General features: G+C 24.9%; 1 protein-coding gene across 4 annotated transcripts in view; it reads right to left on the bottom strand.

Annotated features, from left to right (window-relative positions):
* Window positions 1–225: 225 nt before the first annotated feature.
* Window positions 226–14791, bottom strand: part of LOC132919645 (fasciclin-1) — a 61283-nt gene continuing 46717 nt past the window's right edge. For 2 of the 4 annotated variants that reach the window (XM_060981398.1, XM_060981397.1), the window contains exons 3-13: window positions 12285–12457; window positions 12078–12211; window positions 9260–9356; window positions 8012–8192; window positions 7703–7863; window positions 7593–7604; window positions 6363–6605; window positions 4691–4911; window positions 4301–4463; window positions 4038–4194; window positions 226–2400 (exon numbers count right to left, since the gene is read on the bottom strand). In XM_060981398.1, the coding sequence (XP_060837381.1) occupies window positions 2201–2400; window positions 4038–4194; window positions 4301–4463; window positions 4691–4911; window positions 6363–6605; window positions 7593–7604; window positions 7703–7863; window positions 8012–8192; window positions 9260–9356; window positions 12078–12211; window positions 12285–12457 (1742 nt within the window). In that variant the 3' untranslated portion in view covers window positions 226–2200. The remainder of the gene's footprint in view (window positions 2401–4037; window positions 4195–4300; window positions 4464–4690; window positions 4912–6362; window positions 6606–7592; window positions 7605–7702; window positions 7864–8011; window positions 8193–9259; window positions 9357–12077; window positions 12212–12284; window positions 12458–14791) is intronic. The other 2 variants (XM_060981400.1, XM_060981399.1) reach the window with 2 other exon arrangements.

The raw sequence follows: 14791 nt of genomic DNA, 5'->3' as shown, positions 1-14791 counted from the left end.
AACATTTTAATTTCATTAATCTCCTGATTTTTAATATTTTTTCTAGTTTCGAGAAAAACTACACACGGGTCAAATGATTGATACAATGATACATTGAAACCACTATCGTATTAAATAATTCACAGTTTTTTTTTAAGAAAATTTTTAAGTCATTAAACAATATAACCGAACAAAAGTAGAGGTAGAATATTAAAATTGTTTTACCCATGTAACATCTTTGATTGATTATTATTGTAATATCGATACTTTATTTGTTTAAAAAAAAAAAAACAAGATTACATATTATATTATGTACGCAGTAGATAATTATAAAGATAACATTGCGAGCACTTGAAAAAAAAATATACATTAAAGGTATTATGATTTAAGAGTGTAATATTAGAAACTTGGCGCAAACACATAATAATATAACGGACCAAAATTCATTCATTGGCCACAAGCCTTGGTGCCAAAACATTGTATACACTTATTAAATGGATAATGCAACTAAAAAAAAAAATTATACATACTACATCATATTGAATGTAATATATTTATGTTATATAATATGGAATATTATTAGTTGGTGCATGTCGTTGAAATTATGTTTAATATAAATTAATAAGGAAAAAATATAAAATAATAAAATTATGGTACACAGAAAAATAATAGCAGTGGGACTTCAACCGTCATTACAAAAAAAAAAATTGTTTAACACATAAACCTAATATATACATTTATTAAATTGTTAATAAAATATAAACAAAGACGGTCGTTTGTTATTCAACAAAAATTTGCGTCCATTTACAATCTTATTTAGATGAAGCAGTTCACAGTTTTTTTCTTCTATACAATATCAAAATTACCAATTAATTGTCTTTACTCTTAATTTCGTTTCTTAGCCATTAAATATATGAACAATCGTTTTTCTAAATAATAGAAAAAAAAACTACAATTTTGGTTTATATTTTCCACTTGAACAGCAGTAGAAAATATAAATAGACACCAAGCATTAATGCACTAATTATCAGTTTTCATTGATTATTATAGTATAATATAATTAATTATTATTATTGTTATAATATCATAGTTATTCAATGAAAGGATGAGATTAATATATTTTCGTAAAATTTTTGTATAAATTCAACAAGATTATTTTCTATTATATATTAATTCTCCTATTAAATGATTCTCAAATTACAATTTACACATGTATAAATATATAACTTATAATATATATCAATAGAATATGATTAAGATGAACCTATATGGGTAATTATTATTAAGTCTAGTTATGTCTTTTTTTTTTTTAAATAATATTTAACGAATAACAAATTATTTACTTTGAACTATCGTAAGGCATACATAATTAAATATAATTTTTTTTTTTTAATACTATTAAGTCCTATAATTATACCATGTTCAGTATTTACAAATCAATATTTTGATCTAAAAAAAAAAATTATATTCCTAACATGTGAAATACTCGAAATCTTGTTTTGTCAGACTCATTTATGCGTTTTACTTTTGATTTTAATAAACCACATTGACTTTTACCCATTTTCAATTTTTATACTAAAATTCTTATGTAAAATTTAATATTTTTAAAGGAAGGAATCGGATGTTACAGGGAATACTTTTAAGATTTTTTAGTAATATGGTATTGTCAAATTTATGCATTTACTGAAATGCGTTGATGTGCAGCTTTAAAAGCAAATATTGTTTGAAATATAATCAAAATTATTTCTCTTTCTTGGATAAACAGAACTATAATACTACTATCCATATTAAAGAGAAAATATTGAAATAATAAGACTTTATCAGATGCGAAGAATAAAATAAAATTACACATACACATGACATATATATACTATATATACACGAGATATATATTGTATATTTATGTATATAAAACTAATCAGGCACAAGCTTACAATAAAAAAAATCTTGAAGGGGGATTACTTAATAAAAACTTAAACGTTATAGGAAATAAAAATACATTGTCCGTTTTAGAATTGAATACAATTCAAATGAGAACTAATTTTCACTTTATAAAAACCAAACGTGTCGTATGAGGAAAAAGGATAATATTTGAAAATGTAAATGTTATCAGTAGATCCTATGTATTTAGTGGAAACAACAGGGTGGGAACCTTATGATCAACCGTTAAACGCATCTTAGGGTATTCCACATACAAGACACGCCTGCTGAGTAGAATTGACTAGTTGAAATAGTAGAACACAAGGCATTGGGCCATAACCAACACCAATGCAGTCATCGACTTGGTAGCAATAGCAGCATTCACTTCAATGTCATTGTCATCAATCAAAACTTTATCAATTACGTGTATGATACCATTGGTGCAACGGACATCAGAACGGTGGACATGTATCCATTCATTACGCCATTCAATTGAGTAACCTAAAAAAATTGTTATTATTTTAATATTTAATCAGTTTGAAAATAAAAACAAAAACAATATATTTTACATAAAATATATTTAGGTAAATACATTTTATTTTTACATTAAACTACAATAAAATACAATAAGTATGTTCATCATTAAATAAAGAATAATAAAATTTAGTATGGAACTAAATTTATATTATAGTGATAGTATAATTATTTATTATATTATAGGTAACAAATACTGTTGGTAATATAGGTACAGTGATTTTACTCATTATTTTATAAATTTATAACTATTAAAGTTTTTTAAAAATATTTGTTTCACATAATTTTTAATTTCATATTTCGAAGCAGAATATTATTTTGAGATTATTTTTAATGTATACAAATCAAATTTCTGACAAGTAGTTTAATAACCATCACTCATAACTTATAACTACTCATCAAAAATTCGATTTTTTCAAATCAAACATTCTGACGAATATTTTGTTTTGGCATAAAATTTAAAAATATCATTCAAAAAGTTTTAAAACTTTAAAAAATAGTAAAAATATAATTATTTTCTAAATATGTGTTCTTTTCTAAAATGATCACCTACAATCAAAACTATTGTGTTGTCTAGAGTTTTTTTTATGTATTTTTACGGAGTTCCTACCACATCGCTAAATATTTGAATAAATTTATAATAATAATATTTTGACCTGCTACAAATCAATGTGCTGAACCAGTCTCGTTTTATTGAATGCCATACATTGCTACCAAGTTATCGGTAAGGTAAAATATATTATATTTATTTATCAAGATTTTATTTTAATATACGTGAAATTGAACTTGATATAACTAAGTCTCTTGTAAAATTTAACATGAAAATCTTGTTTCCTCCGTCTGGTATTTATCTATTATACCAACTACTGAGTGAAATTTATTGTACATTAAAATATGATCTATATTTTACTTTATCGATGACCAAGTAGATGGTGATACAGAACTAGTTTAGCACGCGTATTATAGCAGATCGAAACATTATTAATTACTAAAAATTTAGTTGAGTATATTTTGATTATAATCAAAAATAATAATTAGATGTGATGGAAATCGATGATAATACGGAACAAAATATGTAAGACGATACCACGTCTTGATATATAAACGTGTTTATTATAATTAAATATAAATACTGTAATACTGTAATAGTGTTACATGCATTATTGTATTAGGTATGTTAGAATAATTGTTTTGCTATTTTTGTAAAAAAAAGAATAACTACTTAATACTTCTAAAGATTTTACCCATGTGTAATAAATCAATTTCAGATAAATTTTATTATAAATCATGAAATTCAACGTACCAATTTAATACGTAACGTATCATAAAAATCAATAACATTTTAAATGAAATTAAATAATGTTTTCTATTTTCTTAACAAAAGGTAATCCATGTAAAAAATAATCAATGGAATAAATAATATTTTTTTGTTTGGGGGAAAAAATCCTGGTTTAAAAATAATATAATTACGTGCTATATAGTTGTGAAAGAATAACTAATGGTTGAGAAATTTAAATTAGAAAAAACTGTATTATAATGTAAGCTTAATAAATTATTAATCATTAATTTTTAAGTTTTATTCAGTTTTTGATGGATCGTAATACCTTCAGCAGAGTCTTTGATTTTTATATACATGGAAACATCGCGTACAGTAGGAAGTTTGACAGACAAGTTGTAATTATTATTGGCTTCTTTCCTTAAATCGTCCATTGTAAATACTTTATCCGCAATGATCAAATGGCGTTCCAAAATTTGACGGGCCTACACGGAAGAAAATTAAACATACAAAAATCACAATATGGTACTGCAAGCATTCACTATTTCACAAAAAATGAGATTATTTTGCTACTATACATTATTTACTTACAATGTTCGAATATTCGGGCATGAACAATTTTTTGTATACTGACGGGTTATCGATTGCCAACCTTTTCCAAGCAAAGTCTCTCGGCACAAAATAAGTGAATCTTTTTTGAACATCACCCAGTTGGTCGTTAAGCGAGGAAACTTGGCCAAGATAGTTGGTTTCACTATAATAAATTAATATTTCAAACCTTAATTATAATTTATAACTCAAAATTTCGTTAACTACATCGCTTGCAGTTTGTAGATCAGAATAATATGCTACACTAACAAACACACATAGAATAAATATTTTTTTTTCTTGAAAATTTAACAATGTTATACATTAATAGTATATACGATTTTTCCCTGTACATACATGAGACATCACACAGCTATTACCGTGGTAACTTACTTGAGCGTGGGGTCAGTGGCCAGTTTGCGGTCGACAGTCGATGATGGAATACCCAGTACGTGGTCAATAATGTGTATGATGCCGTTGGTAGCTGCTAAATTAGCTTGGACCACGGTAGCGTTAACACCACCACCCTCCAGAGTCAATGTGCGGTTCTTACCACTCGTAACCACATTGAAGAACAGATCCTTGCGGGGCACTTCGGTGGGAACCTGAAAGCGCTGATCCATTGTAGACAGGAAAAAAACCAAACAAAAAAAAAATGAAAATCATGCACATTCATGCTATTATATAATAAAATAAACACAACATAATTGCCTACTATTAAGTAAAGTATATTATTATAAATTAAAAAAAATATTTGTGGTAGAATTATTATTTTCTTAAAAAATATCAATAAAATCTGTAGAATTATGAATGATATGAAATTTTAACTTGATATAAGTATTAGGTGGATTTTGATAATTTTTAAAATGAGTCTATACTATAGACTATAGGAATGAATTAATAATGTAACTATGAACCTACTTTTTTAATTACCAAAATAAGGTACAACATAATAAAAAAGTGTACGAAATAAAAATATTATTTCAAAGAATAACTACTTTACTATCAACATTTTTTTTTAAAATAAAACTTGTTTTTAGTGCGTAATTATATAATATTAGAAATAAACCATATTATTTTTAATAAGTATACATAGTTGATTAAAGAGTATTCAATTTTCAAGTATAAATGTTGTGAATCAATACAAAAAAAATGTAGATTACACGAGCAAAGCGAAGATTTTATCCAATATTGAATTAATTTAAAGCAAAATTAGTAAAATAGCAATGAATAAAATACGTTTTGTTAAGGATTCAAACTGCAGGATTAGTGATTACTGGTTACTAATACATATTAGTTAAAACAACGAGGACATGTTAAGTTTTATAAAAGTATTATGAAATTGGGAGATCTTGTGTGAAAGTATTTAATCATATCCTCAATATGCTATAATATACTTGCAAATAAATGTCTACAATAAAGTACCAAATATACAAAATATATATAAATTAATTATTCTATTTCTCGCAGTGCATTATGTTTAGTTTTGTTATTTGAAAATGCTTAGATATTTAAAATGATAATTGTAATTAGAAAAAAATCAAATCGAAATTGATAAAATGGGACATAATGAATTGTATGGTAAATTTAAAATTATTGATTTAAACAATTAACCTTATCTGTTCTTTATCAAAGATAAATTATAACAATTATTATCAAACTAATATTATTAGTTGTGACCTGCATGTTATTTATATTAATAAATAATTAATAATATTATGCATGTTTTAATGTACCAAGAAGAAGTAAGTATAATATAAAATATTTAGCAAGTTCTATAATTCTTTTAACACTGTATAACCCCAATATATTTGTGTCAAAAGATAAGTATTTTTTAATTCAAGTTTATCTACATGTTTTTCGAAAATATTTGGATGATATATAAGGAATATTTTATATAAAAATATAATAATATTACGCATTACACTAATAGTAAATAATCTACGCTTCAAAATGGAATTTAATATAAAAAAAAACATAATACAAAACAAGTAATATACTTATAGGAAAATTAAAATTATTAACATATACCATACATACAATTTTTAAAATGTAAATCACATACCTTATCGATGGATTCAGCAACAATATCATCGATGGAGAGACGTCTACTGACGATATGCAAGTCAAGTAAAGATCTGATGTATGTACGGTTTGTCAAATACGACTGAATGGATTGGTCGTTAAACGCTGCATTGGAAGGTGCAAAAAGCGTAACATTTGGCATGGCAGTAAGTTTTTCCAAGAAATCACCACCGGAATTCATAATCTCTTCGTAGAATCTGTGTAAAACGCTGTCCTCTCTGTCCTAATAACATGAATAACAAAATAATATATTATCTATTACATTTGGTTGTACTTCCTGATTTATAGTGGTATAAAACTACTTTTGAAAATTTGAATAAGATAAACAAACAGGATAACATAAGCTACAACAATGACTAAAATAAAAAAAACTCCATCATGAACAAAAACAAACCTATATTAGGTAAGAATTTTCGTGAATTTAATTTCAAAATTTTAAAGATGCATACACAAATTTTATTATTTTTTCTTTTTTTAGTAATATTATATAAACTATAACATGGGTATTATATGTAAATTAAACAAATACAATTTAATAGCTCAAAAAATCTGAAAAATATACGGAAACTTAAATCAATGTTAATTCAGAAAAAAAATATAAGTATTGTATTAGTATTAGTTATTTATTGCTTTCATATAAAAAATAAAGTTCGTTAATTGTTTACACATATTTGTTTGTCAAATACATACAATTATAGTTATAATTTATTGTATACGGATATATAAACAAACAATTGAATACTCAGTAAATATACCGTAAATTAGGTTAATTCTACATAATGCTGAGCATTTTAAATCTAACAGAAAAACAAACTGCATACCCTTTTTTGTATTTATTATGTAATTTTAACTTAACATAAAACTGTACTAAAATTATTTATTTTTTATTTTTGGAAAAACAATGAAGTACATTTTGCTATAGAAAGTTATAAAAATTTTATAATTTATTATAACTTATAATCGAACTGCCAAAATTATCTGTATCTTTATCCTACTTTTGAGCATTTAAATTTAAACTTAAAAACACGTAATTATTCAAATCTAATTGTTCATTCTCGAAAGTAAATAATGAATTTAAAATGGGTTAGTTACTAAGGACATTAAATTATAATTAATAGTCAGTAATTGCGTGTTAATTTGATTTTATATATGTTAAAGAAATTAATCTAAGTTTATAAATAAAATAACTTCAATAATAAAATATGCTTACTTTATATGACTGCTTTTATTATATCCATGTAGCATCAAATATGAAACAAAACAAAATTAAAATTTTATAATTTCAATGTACGTCAAAATAAAATATAAACATTAACTGACCTCAATGAATTGTTTAACAGTGTTATCTACAATCATCAATGGTCTACTAATCAAATGAACCACACCATTTCTGACAGGTATATTGGCTTTAACAATTTCTGCTACTACAGCACCAGTCGGATGAACACCATCACCAACAACAGTGTCACTGCTTACGTAATCTAAAAAAATATATATTCAATTTAATATGTTATATGTTATAATATCAATGTAAGTAACATATAAAATAGTACTAAATAGTATTTACGTAATAAAATACATAAAATATAGAAATTACATTTTTAATTCAATTTTGGTAATATAACTCACATTTAGTCTTATCCCCTTCTTCAGCTTTAGATAGAGACGCAAATACTTTAAGCATGTCAGTAAACGCCAAAGTTTTAAATTGCTCATCTTCGTTGGTTGGTCCCAAAAATAATACATTATCGGGAACGATGTGGGCGTCAATCACTTTCACATCGATTTTTTCAGGTCTTACTTTTGGATACTAAATACAATTGAAAATTAAATCAAACCGATAAATTAATTAATCTAGTAAGATAATCCTTAACAGCTTTGATTGCCATAAAATATAATGTGTAGAACGTGAATTATATATTTTTGATTTTATAGTTTATAGTTTATTTGATTTATATTTTATCTTTTTATTAATCGTTTATAATTTTTTTAATTCATTGTTCACTAAAAAATGTTATAAACAATAGTAATATTTTAAGTTGGAAGGATGTAACAACTTTTTATTTCCGAAATTAAAAATACAAAATAAAACATAATTTCACTGTTGCAATGCATTTAGTAATCATTTAAGTTTAGAAATGGATTCTCATCAAAAATCAAGTCGTTTAAAATCATTAAAAATACTGATTATAACAATTCACTCTTTAAACACAGTTTGGTCACGATGTACTACACAACAACACAGGATAACATTATATCGATAATTGACAAGTATATTATTAGGTATCCACAAAAATAAAACTTAGCTACTCCTAGATTACAATGTTCACCGAACGGTGAAAGCTAAGACCTACACGATTTTAGACAATGGAAACTCTCGAAACTATTTTTACGAATTTATATGAATAATATTTAATTATATTATAAACTGTATATCAAAATTATTAAAAATAATAGTTAAAGAGTGTTAGTAATCTCAATAAAATCCATATTCAAATATTTAAGAAAACTTCTATTTTTAATTTTTTAATGTAAATACAAAATATAAAACTAAAAGAGACAGCCATTATAAATAATACAATATTTTGCCGTCATAATTTAGTACACATACTCAAATATGAAATAACTTTTAAAACTATAGTTTGTGATCGTGTTACCTATATATTATAATAATAAAGATGGTAGTTTATTTTATTGAACACTCAAAAATAGTATAAGGGTACTGTGAGAAATACATAGTATTATATTTCAGTTCATATTTTAAAATTATTTATCAACTAACAGAGAAATTCATGTTTACGAATGAAAATATTATTTTTTGTACCACGAACACAATATGGTATAAATTATATATTATATATAATTTATAATACTTACATTAGCAACTTCATCTACGGGTATGAAAAATGTATGTCCTCCTTGATTGGAGAATACACTCTTTTTATCCAGATCTTGTACTCGTTGCAAAAAAGTACTAGAAAAATATTAAATATAATTAAGATAAAATATGAATAAACAGATGAAATTATTTATTTATTCTAAAAGTATTTTTTTAAATTTTAGACGTTATTATCATCACTTAACCTCATATTTTTTAAAAATATTTCAATACAATTTTGATTAAATTTAAATAGTACATTACGTTTTTAAGTAAACAATTTATACGCTTCATTTTATTGCAGTATTTAACGTTACAGCAAACCCAAACCTAATGACTAATTATGATAAAATTAAAATAAAAATAAAATATTTTTACTATTCTACAACTTTTAAATTAATTTATAATTATATAAACATGAAAATATATTAATAACTAATATTTTAGTGGTTAAACATACATTCTTAAAAATACAAAGGACTGAACAAAAAAAATAACAAAACATTTATAATATACTCGTAATTAAATATATATGCTTTCAATATTCCAACTAACCAATATTTTGTATTTATAACTAAGGAAATAGCCAATTTGGTAAAGTTTTAATTGTTATTAAATATTAGTTACAAAAAGAAAAGATATATGGTAATATTTCCATTTTTATACTTCATTTGTAAAATTCGAGTATTATTAATTTTAAAATAGCGATAATTTATTTCACTGATGCAGTTTAATACTTAAATTAGGTACACAATTATCATGCTGATAAGTGTAGAAGAATGGGTATGATCTATATTTAACGATTTGCCAACGATAAACAGGATGTACGGGTAAAAATGCGTGGTATGCCCCTGACCGAGGTGGTATGGAGACCCCTCAATGAGGTAATTAAACATGCTATGGAAGTGGGTGTAAAGGACTGAAGCGAAAACGATTAAATGTAATTAAAAGAAACGGTACGAGAGGAAATGAGTAGTACAAGATAAAATAGTCATGAAGACAATTTTCAAATGACGCCCGTACGTATATTTCTATCTAAGTAACATACAACTGAAATTTCTAAAAATTAACTTTATGCACAGAACTTCTTATTTTGTTAATATTTTAGAATTATTTAACTTAAGGTTCATGATTTAAATTTAAGTTTAAAAAGTAGTTTTTAAATTCTACTAAAAATAAAAAACGTAACTTAGTAGCAAGTTAAAAAAAAAAAAACAATACTTAAATATTATAAAAATGTACATAAAAGTAATATTGAAATAATTTTTTTTGGTGTCGTTTATGAAATATATAATAAAATTGTTATAATGGTTAATAAAAAAATATTGAACGATTGTTAATAAATAACTATACAGAAAAATATTTTGCTTTAAATAAAAATAACCTACGAATGATAACTATTGTTTTCTAATCTGTTTCGAAGATTAAATAAAACATAAGTGGAGATCAGTCATCAATGTTTCTAATGAGAATCTTAATGGTAACTGTAAATAATTTTAACCACGAAATAAAATTTTAAAAATGTCTATAGATTTGTGTTTATTATAGGATTTATTCTATCGTAAACAATAATCAGAACAAAACAAACTTGATTTTATTCAGAAATATAAGTTTTGAAGTTGAATATTAATAATAATAAGGTATTTAAAACAATAATCAAATAAATTGAATTCATTGAAATACGAAATGATAAAAATTAAAAAAACAAAAACTAAATATATGGCGGTAACACTAGACTTTACATTGAAGGTGTATAGTAATCAATACTTCGTATTATAATATGCTTATAACGATAACCTTTTACCTTTTACCTTGAGCTATTAATACCATTTTTCACATTTATCTTACACAGACATATAACAGAGAAGTTATTAATATCCATGGGCGTAGCTAAAATTAAAATCGGGGGGGGGGGGGGGGGGGGCAGTGGCATAGTCAATTTTAAATCATTAAAATTCAATTTATAAGGTGTAAGAAATATAATTTAGTTTAAAATTCAAGGGGAGGGCACTTTCCCCCCCTGCCCCACCCTCGATACGCCTATGTTAATATCAAATATTGCCAATGGATTTGTAAAATCATTAACAATGTATAAAAATCTATGGATTTGTAAATGTGATGATGTTTTTAAAGTTCAATTTTGAAATTAACACATAAAGTTATATTATCGTGAAGATTATTACTATTTTTATGATTGTAGTTTCATACTACATCTATAAATTTAATGTTATTTACAGTATTTTACTGTGTTTATCCTAGCACAATATTATTTATTCCTCCACATATTATGTCTCACTTAAACTTTAAATTATTATTTTTTTTTTTAAATTAAAATTGTAATTGTATAATCTCCAATATGTGTGTACAGTAAACAGATATGATATATAACATGGAAAATATTTTACAAGATGATAATAGTAAGGAGTAAGATGGTCCAGTGACAGAACCCTCAAGAACTTTAAGACTTAAATGCTGATGTACGCTAAGTAAGATACTTAAAGGAAATTAATAATTGAAGTTTTAATACATTTGCTTTGATTAGCTCTCAAATTGTTGATTAACATGAAAAACAAAACTTAAATATTTTTATACTAATTATAATACGTCAATTAAAAAAATTTTAAATTATTATAATTATGACTATTTATTTTATGCCATAATAATAAAAAAATAGTTTTTTAATTTAAAAAAAATATATTAACAAGAACAAATAAAATGTGGTCAGTTTTCTTAATAAAAATGATTAATTATATTTTTAAATTAGAGATCAATTTAAAATGAATCTAAAGTATTTTATATTACGTAGTATATAATTACTTAGTGTGGTAACTATCTAAATCCAAGTATTCAGCGTTTTCCATGAATTCCCATGCATTAGGATTGTAAACATTTTGAGGACTATTTCTCTTCATTCGCAAAGGTTGTAGAACTTGATCAATAACGTGCAACACCTAATTTATAAACAAAAGTTAGTAAATATATTTAATGAAATTGAAAAATTATTGCTAGCTAACTTGTTCTTACTTGAGGTTTTCCATATGTATTATTGTGTTCATAATTAGCCAAATGATAGACAACTTTAGCTTGGTTAACGTATATCTCTTCTGGACTTTTTTTTGTAATCCACATAGGTGGATTACCGTCTAATTCAGAAAATACCGACTTTCCTAATTGCTCCAGTTTCATTGGTACATTTGCTGTAAACATAAATAAACATTAGCTATTTATTTTATTAAATAAAAAAAACTTAATAGCTTCAAAAATGATTTTGTATACAACTGAACAAAGTCTCAATAATAAAAGAAAATATAAATAATACTAATGAACATTGATATCCATACTTTGAAATAAAAATGTTTTAATATTATTTATTATGAAAAGCCATAAAATTTAAAATCACAACTTTTAAACACTAGGTTAAAAAAATTGTCCTTGGGAGATTTCAAATGAAGTAATGCTTGTCCTGGTGCTTTAAAATCCATTACATTTTTTATTTAAAATAACCAACTACATAGCAATGAATTTATTATACTAAAAAAAGCGTTTTACAACAACTATAAGGAAACCATTGTTACAAATAAATCTTTTTCTTCTGTCCGTGATTCACGAAATAAAAAAAGCACCTATCCATGTATAATTTAATTCGTATTTTATATTCAAATATAAAAGCATTTTTTTCAATCTAATTTTTTTGCAAGTTTTTACTTTTTTTCTGAACGGTTGTAGGGATTAAGTCCCAAAAATATATTTTTATTATATTCAGTTGTTTTTAATTACTATAATTCAGTGAGTTTTACTATCATAATAATAATAACATTTAATAACTATTAATATTATTGTTTTTATAATACTTTATAATTATTGAAATGGAATTAAATTAATGTTTTAAATACTATTTATCAAATATCATTCTATTTGTTTGTGTGTTGTTATGTACATTTGAATACATATTGAATTTTATAAGGCAATGTTGCATTAATATAAGTTATATTTCATTTAAGGCTCAATTACGCGTATACACATCTAAGGGACAGGGGTTCGATTTTAATACTACCTATTGTTCATGTTCTATTTTAAATTAAATTATACTTCGAAGTAGATCTAATATATATATTTATCAAACTTGTTTTGTTACACTTCATGTATGAATGAATTGATATTCGATCTAATTTTTTAGTTCTGATTTATGTTTAAACAAAATTGTTGTTTGAAGATGTACATTTATAAATCACGTAAAGAATGTGAAAAACAATAAAAATAGTGTGGTTGAAATAAATGTGTGACAAGAAGAACGCGTGTTCCATCCTCAGGCCACACGCTCAGTAACCTTAGAATAGAAAATATTAACAGCGGTTATTCATACCGGTACAAAATTACTTGCATGTGCACTGTGCAGTATTCACCTAGGAGATTTTAATTTCTAATAAGCGTACTCGCACCGTGTCAAATAACGAAATTCTGAAGTTCCTTGAAAAATATAGTCTCGAAGAATGAAGGTAAAAAAAAAAAAAACTAAAAATAATTATTATTGTATTATAACAATACTATGCGGTATTAGGCCTCGTAAAATAAATAGGTAGAGCACAACTGTTTCATAAAAAAAAACACGTACAGAATAAATTATATTCACAAAACAATAAATACTTTGAGACAGCGGTACTGGAAGAAAAATTTAGCATTTGTAAATAAATGAGATACATAATTTAACACAAAAACAAAACAAACATATTTTCGTAAATATACACTTTTAACACGAGCCAAATTCATCAGAAAATATATCCCAAAACTACTGGAGAAATAGTTAATTGAAATCTCTAACTAATATATTTTTATACAGTATCTAAAAAGTCAATTAAAGTGCAATTATAATATATTACACTATAATACAATATTTCAATAACTTCTGCACGTTTCGGAAAAAATGAAAGGTCAAAGAGTTGTAAAACTATATTCATCTTATAATTTTATGAATTTGGTCAAATGCACTCACATACCATGGCGTAGTAGCAGGTACCTCTATTTTTTGTAATGGTTTAAAAAAATACTAAATTCCATTTAAATATTTCTACACAACTGAATATACTTATGAACATGTCAGTACCTACAAAATAGGGAAGTCGATAAACCAGGTTATATACTCGTATGTAAGTATACTTGTGGTCAACCATTGATTGACTTTGTTTGGAACATGTAACGATTGCATCGCATAGACATTAATAATAGAGTACAATTACATTATACCATGTAGTGCGCTTACAACGATACTTATAAAAGAAAATTTTATGGACGACGCAATCCGGCTGTCGCGGTTTTAACGGACAAACGCATTTAAAACCACCGGTCAAGGTGGTCTGAACTTCGGTGTACTGTCGTTATTAAGCCCAAAGTCCGTGACACTGGTAAGTTAATGCACCGTAACATCATAATACACTTCCTTTCATCTACTCTCCACCCCAGTTTGTGAAAACTGAATATCATTGTTTATAATTTATATAAAAATCAAATATATTATTTCCTCTCGAGTGCTAATG

The sequence above is a fragment of the Rhopalosiphum padi genome, chromosome 2, assembly GCF_020882245.1.
Source record: "Rhopalosiphum padi isolate XX-2018 chromosome 2, ASM2088224v1, whole genome shotgun sequence".
NCBI classification, from domain to species: Eukaryota; Metazoa; Arthropoda; class Insecta; order Hemiptera; family Aphididae; genus Rhopalosiphum; species Rhopalosiphum padi.
Note: the sequence above shows the minus strand (reverse complement) of the source record. Positions and strands in the feature narration are given on the sequence as shown.